The following is a 7,299-nucleotide window of genomic DNA, read 5'->3' as shown; positions in this document are numbered from 1 at the left end:
AGTTTCGGGTGACACAGAGGAGAACAGGGGAGAAGAAAGAAAGAAGAAAGAAGAAAAGAAAGAAAAGGAAAGAAAAGGAAGAAAAAGAAAGAAAAAAGAAAAATAGTTTTTGTTGTTGTTGTTTTTTTTCTTTAAGACTTGCTTTTTTTTTTCAACTGAAAGACTTTGTTTTTTTTTTCTCTTTACTTTGTTTCTTTTTTCCTTTTCTCTTTTTTTTTTTTTATTTTTTTATCTTATTATTTTGGACAAAATTTATTTTCAAAATTCAAAAGTAGAGATTAACAGAAAATCAATAATCATTCTTGAGTTTTTTTTTTTTGAATACTTACCTTTCCCACGAACGTGACGCGGGCGCGTCAAGAAGGCACAGAATGAGGAGCTCTCCAGGTGACTTGACACGGGCACGTCATATCAGAGAGACACCTGCAAATCATCAAAAACGAAAATTGAAATAAAAAATCGGTCAAATTCAAGGAAAACATATTTAAACTATCAAACAAAACTGAACAAACAATTAAAAGAAATTGGGTTGCCTCCTAATGAGCGCCTTTTTTTAATGTCTTTGATTAGACATTGAACACCACTCTTCAATTTGGGTGTAAGTCAATTTTCCTTGTAATCCGTGGCACTCCTCCGGGATCCACATAGCCATTGAGTGCAACGTTCTTCCTTAATTTCCTGTTCCTTTTCACCTCATACATTGCTTTCATCCCTTTATACTTGTTCTCAGTAAATTTGAATTTGCCCCTACAAGCAAACTCAGAAAATTCTTGTACAGAGGGATTAATAGTATGAATAACAAACACAGAGTGACAGTTAACAAGATATTCCATTGTATCAAAAATATTAAAATGGACTAGTTCTCCATCAAATTCCGTGGACAATGTACCCTTATTAACGTCAATTTTTGTCTGTACTGTGTTCAAAAAGGGTCTACCTAAAAGCAAAGGTGAAGGGTCGGGAGAATGGTCATCATCCATGTCAAGTACATAAAAGTCAGTCGGGAATACCAATTCATTAACTTTAACCAACACATCATCGACCAACCCATCAGGGTATGCATTTGTTCGGTCTGCCAATTGGATTATTATCTCAGTTTCTTTTAATGGACTGAGGTTCAGAGAAGCATACATAGATTTAGGCATTACGTTGATTGATGCTCCTAAGTCCAGCAGAGTATTCCTAATCAAAGTATTACCTATCCTACATGGGACAGTAAACCTACCTGGATCCCCGCACTTCGGTGGAAGGTTCCTTTGGAGAACTGCTGACACGTTCTCCCCCACAATGACCCTTGCATCCCCTCTCAGCCGCCTTCGGTTGACACATAGGTCCCTCAAAAATTTTACATAATTCGGCACTTGCTTGATGGCGTCTAACAGGGGAATATTGATCTCTACCTTGCGGAATACCTCCAGGATCTCCTTCTCCTTATACTGCTTCTTCGGTTTCTCCAACCTGCTAGGAAAGGGAGGCGGGTTAGTTTTAACTGTAATGACTGGATCAGAGAGTATCTTTTGATTTGTGCCATTGCTGTCCTCCTTCTCAAGCTCATTATCGATCCTTTCCTTATCTTTGTCCTTGGAAATCGTGAGTTCGGACCCCTGAATTTCCTTCCCACTCCTTAAAGTCATTGCACTTACATTCTTCAGGTTCAATTCAGGTTGAGAAGGTAATTTTCCAAAAACTTGGGATTCCAGGCGGTTGATTGCCAATGCCATCTGACTTAGCTGATTTTGCATTACTGGTATCTGGCCTAGTTGATTTCTCATACATTGTGTGACGCCCCCACTTCTCTCTAAGGCGAACCAAAAGGTATCCGCGGGACGCCTGCCTAACTCTCGCCAGGACTCAAGCAATTCCATTTAAACTTATTGCCGGACCACACCATACGAGTCAATAACTTAGATACAATAAATGCGGAAGCGTTCAAGTTTAATAAAAGTCATCCGATATCCAACCCGCACATCGGGTGTTCAACAACCATCATACTCCAAAAGTTACATTCGGATTCCAAAATACAACCCAAAAGTCAAGACAAAGTCAAAAGTAATAGAAACCCTAAACAAAAGCGTAGCAGGAAGGTTTCTTCGATACCTCGCCAAGTTCAATCCTGTTAAGGAAAACAAATCTACAGGGTGAGCAAAAACGCTCGTGAGGCCAAGAACACACATACAAGCACATTGCTCAAATAACAATCTCAATTTATAAGTCAAGCAATCATATTTTAGTAATTAACAATTTACTGGAAATATAACCAGAAATAATTCAAGGATATTGGAGCCCTCAGAAGCTATATTCCACTTGCACATTCAATAACCTCCACGAATTGACACTCCGTCAATCGGGTAGGTTTAGTCCGTAGAACTCCACTTAACCTGTCCCCTTTCACCTTATATACCCCTGTATCGGGCCCGCCTGTCATTTGTTTGTGGCGATACTACTCGAGTATGCCAAGCAAGACCTCTCACTAGGTCAAGCATATATATCTCATGGCTCGCCAAGGTTCCCGACCAAGCCCATGCCGGCTCGAGTCCAAGGTCGGTCAATGAGATTTGGGCGTCCCCATGTGCACTTGTGTGTCGAGGAGATTCACTCCAACGACGTAGGCAACTATAGCATACCATTACATTTCATTCATTCATTCAATACATTTCAATCATTCATTCAATGCATTTCAATCATTCATTCAATACATTTCAACCATTAATATTTCATTTCTAATGAGAACGAGTGTGGTAAAGTACACACTCGACTCCACTTTCAAGATTTCCAATCATTAATAACAATTAAACATGTAACAAGTTTACATACACCTGACACTCACCAAGTATTAGGTGTAAGTAAGGTCAAGAAAAGTTCAAGCGTCCACCGTGGGATCCTCTTGAAGGTCCTCGTGTGCGCCTGAGCAAATAATAGTGAATTATCATCCAAATCCCAAATATCGAGGAATAATTCGTTCACTAGTATTAATCTAGGGGATTCCGTGAAAATGAACCCCAATTACTCGTAAATCGAGGTTCGAGAGGGGTTTGATAACATTCAAAAGTATTTAAGTCTTTATCTAGGAAATCGGGGATAAAACGTTTAGATAATATCAAAAGAATAAAGGGTTCTTGAAAAACTCTATTTCCTTGAAAGTTGGAAAATTTCAGTTTTGTTATGAATTTTTGAAAAATCGTAACTCACTCGGCATAAGTCGAGAATTGGAAAACTTTATACCGTTGGAAACCTCTTAGAAAGTACTACAAGTTCCTAGAAGACACTTTTCCATGAATCGAAGTGGAAAGTGCTCAAAAATGAGCTTAAAGTTACTGTTCCAAATCACCCAGGATTGAGCCGGGGTTGGTTTTTCGCTAACTTTGAAAATTCGGCAGAATTCACTCGTTGCAAACCAGCCCTTGAAATTTATAGATCAATTAGAGGTGCAAGTAAGGTTTAGGACAGAACAAGCGGATCGAGAATCGGAGTTTCGAACACCAAGATATGATAGCTCAAAGTTGGGTAAATTTCAAGACTGTTAACAAATTTCCAGATTTGGTTCCGACTTTGGACCTTTAGTTAAGTGTCTAAACGGACTTGGATTGATACCAAATTTTGTATTATAATACTCCTATATGAAGGGTATCTCTCTATCAACTTTCGTGGAAAAATACCTTCGGGAAGGTGGTTAACCAATCAACCAAAGTTTGAAATTACTAAGGCCAAACTGCCTTTAGCTCTCTTTCTCTCCGTTTCCAAACATTCGGCTAAGGAAAACCTCCTAGCATGGTTCATTTGTGCAAGAAAAGTCTAAGGAGTATACATGATACATTTGGTAGGTGTTTAGCACCAAGAAATTCATTTGGTAAGGCTACAACAAGTCTCACATCTAATCTGTCCAAATCCAAGGTTTTCAAGAACAAGGCAGTCACCGTATTTTGATCATAACTCACTCAATTTAATTTGGATTTGGGCATGGCTGATACTGTTAGAAAATACATTCATAGGGCTAAAATTTCACAGAAGAAATCGTTTTAAGTTTCAGCATGCAACTGGCTCGAAATTAAGCCTAGAGTTGCAGCATCATCAAATCATTTCGGCAGAACGGAGAAACAGGGCAGCTGAATTCAGAAGAGTGGTGCAGTTCACACACATGGAACCAGAACGTGCATTATATACCGTTGGAAAGATGGGTATGTCTAGTTTCAAATGCCACTAACGACACTTGATTTCGCCATCGAAGTACGGAGTTATGGACGAAATACGAACACTGGTTTGGTTACGACGGCAACCGTTTCCAGATTACCAGCTTTGGGAAATAAATTCTTTTGATCAACCAAAACTCAACATTTTTCACTGAAAATTTGTACACAACTTCTACAACATGTAAACAACACAATCAAGCCATTAAATCCTCAAATTTCTGCATTAAAGTGGCCGAACAAAGTAGGGGCAAAATGGTCAGATTTGACCTTTGCACCCAACGTGAGTTTCCAGCAAATTTTCCTTCAACAAACCACTAACTTAAACACTAATCCGACATTATAAACATCATCAAGCACAAAATCAGCAACAACCCAAGAGTGGGAATTCATAGAGCCCACTTTTCCAATTTCTCCAACATCAACCACAACCCATATGCAAATTCAAGCTTATAAGTGTAATTTAACTTCCATAGGATAAGTTTAAGGTATTATATCATTACCTACTTTGATGGTTGGTCAAGACAGAAGTTTCGGCCCTTTTGAAGCTTGAAGAGAACCGTGGATAGCTCCTTCCTTTTGCAGCTAAATGGACTTCCCAAGTGTTGAGGTAGATGTAGTTGAATTTTTTTGAGAGTTTGGTAGATTGAGTAAGATTTGTAGAGGGAATGTTGAAAGTTTTTGGTTGTTTCTTTGCAGCTGCTAGCCGTCCAAGGAGCTTGAAGAAAGGAAATGGTTTGCTGATCCTTTGGCGTATAAGGAACGCTACTCGTGTAATAATTTAAGTACGTAAAAATCAATTGCAACTAGTGCGCCTACGCGCGCGTTTTGTGTTCGATTTCTCTTAAGTTTGTTGCACTAGTGCACTAAACCTCTAGGGCACTTACATTCATATAAATATTATTCATTCTTAATTGTCCCAAAATAATTGTCCAAAGTCCCTCAATTAATGGCGCACGTGAAAACACGTATTTCCAATTTAGGCGCAATAAAATGAAACCTTCGAGAAATTTTTAGAACAATCGTACTACCAACTATCACATGAGTTTTTAAACCTAAAATTGCCTATTTTAGAACCATTGTATATATCTCAAAATTTTGAGCTTATTGCACTCCCAATTGGCTAAAGTGTTTAGACACGTTCTCACTTTTTTTTTTTTTCTAATCAAGCTTTTAAGAAAATAATTTTTTTTTGAAATGAGACACTTTAAAAATATAACGAAACTATAAAACCATGTACTTAGCTCTAATAAGGCTAGAAAATATTATTCGTGGCAAAAATCCAAATAAATAATTAATTTAGCCAAAATTAGGGATTTTAAGAATAATAGAATTTTCGAATCCTCACATCCTCTCCCCCTTAAGAAATTTCGTCCTCGAAATTTACCTTGATTGACGAACAGGTCTGGATACTTTTCTCGAATTGCTTCTTCGACCTCCCAAGTTGCCTCCTCCAACCCATGGTTCTTCCAGAGAACCTTTACTAATGGTATCTGTTTATTTCTCAATTTCTTCACCTTCCTATCCAGAAGCTTAACCGGTTTCTCTTCATAAGTTAAGGTCTCATCCATCTCAATACTCTCTGGTTGTAAGACATGTGATGGGTCCGGATGATACTTCTTAAGTATAGATACATGAAACACATTATTGATTCGAGATAAACTTGGCGGTAATTCCAACTTATAGGCTACACTCGCCACACGTTGGATAATCTTATAAGGCCCTACAAATCTTGGCTGTAATTTCTTTCCTTTCCCGGACATCAAGCTTGCTTTCAAAGGTGTAATCTTGAGAAATACCAAATCTCCAACAGTAAACTCCAAATCCTTTCTTCGATTATCGGCATAACTCTTTTGGCGGCTCTGGGCAGTCTGAATTCTCTGGCGTACCAACTTTACCTTTTTATTAGCTTCCTCAATCCAAGATACTGTGGTCGGATCTAGGATTTTCCGTTCACCTATTTCGTCCCAACAAATTGGAGACCTACATTTCCGACCATAAAGTGCCTCATACGGGGCCATCTGAATAGAAGAGTGGAAACTATTGTTGTAGGCAAATTCCACTAAAGTCAAAGACTTACTCCAATTTTCTCCAAAGTCCAGAACACAAGTCCTTAACATGTCCTCAAGTGTTTGAATTGTCCTCTCCGACTGTCCATCAGTCTGGGGATGATAAGTGGTACTAAAGTTCAACTTAGTCCCCAATACCTCTTGCATCTTTTGCCAGAATCTCGAAACAAATCTCGGATCCCTGTCGGACACGATACTCACAGATATACCATGCAACCTAATGATCTCATCCAAATACAACCTAGCCAACTTCTCCAACGGGTACTTCATGTTAATCGGCAGAAAATGGGCCGACTTGGTCAATCTATCCACTATTACCCAAATCGCATCATGGCCTCTCTGTGTTCTTGGTAATCCCGATACAAAATCCATAGTGATATTCTCCCATTTCCACTCAGGTATTTCTAGAGGTTGCAAAAGTCCTGATGGTTTCTAATGTTCGGCTTTAACCTGTTGACAAATTAAACATATTTGGACAAATTGGGCAATTTCCCTCTTCATGTTCTCCTACCAATACAGATTCTTTAAGTCTTGGTACATTTTATTCTCTCCTGGATGTACCGTAAACTTTGATTGATGTGCCTCTTCTAAGATTTCCTTTCTAAACCCTTCATTCTTTGGCACAACTATCCGATTCCGAAATCTCAATATTCCATCTGACCCCAGATTAAAATCTGTCTTTTCTCCCATTTTAACCTTTTCCGCCCATTTTTGCACTTCCGTGTTCTTTTCTTGAAATTCCTTAATACGTTCCAATAAGGTGGAAGTTACTATAATATTTCCCAAAATTACCTTTCTTGGTTCCAATCGAGGATTCCAGTAACTCACTTCTTCCAATAATTGAAACTCCTTAATCATCAATCCAGCCATTTGCACTTGACGGCTCAAAGCATCGGCCACTACATTAGCTTTCCCTGGATGGTACTTAATCGTACAGCCATAGTCTTCCAGAAATTCCATCCATCTACGTTGCCTCAAATTCAGCTCCTTTTGAGAAAACAAGTATTTAAGGCTTTTGTGGTCCGTAAAAACCTCAAATGTTACTC

At 38.6% G+C, this 7,299-nt stretch overlaps 1 protein-coding gene across 1 annotated transcript; it reads right to left on the bottom strand.

Moving 5' to 3' along the window:
• Positions 1-587: 587 nt before the first annotated feature.
• Positions 588-1,742, bottom strand: LOC113722692 (uncharacterized). The gene has a single exon (XM_072048185.1). The coding sequence runs from the start codon at positions 1,740-1,742 to the stop codon at positions 588-590; it is 1,155 nt and encodes a 384-aa protein (XP_071904286.1).
• Positions 1,743-7,299: the final 5,557 nt, after the last annotated feature.

The sequence above is a fragment of the Coffea arabica genome, chromosome 5e, assembly GCF_036785885.1.
Source record: "Coffea arabica cultivar ET-39 chromosome 5e, Coffea Arabica ET-39 HiFi, whole genome shotgun sequence".
Classification (NCBI taxonomy): domain Eukaryota; kingdom Viridiplantae; phylum Streptophyta; class Magnoliopsida; order Gentianales; family Rubiaceae; genus Coffea; species Coffea arabica.
This window is presented reverse-complemented; position numbering and strand designations above follow the sequence as displayed.

Bases quoted from the DNA above. Each gene is read 5' to 3' on its own strand.
- LOC113722692 (XM_072048185.1), bottom strand. From the start codon at position 1,742: ATGCAAAATCAGCTAAGTCAGATGGCATTGGCAATCAACCGCCTGGAA.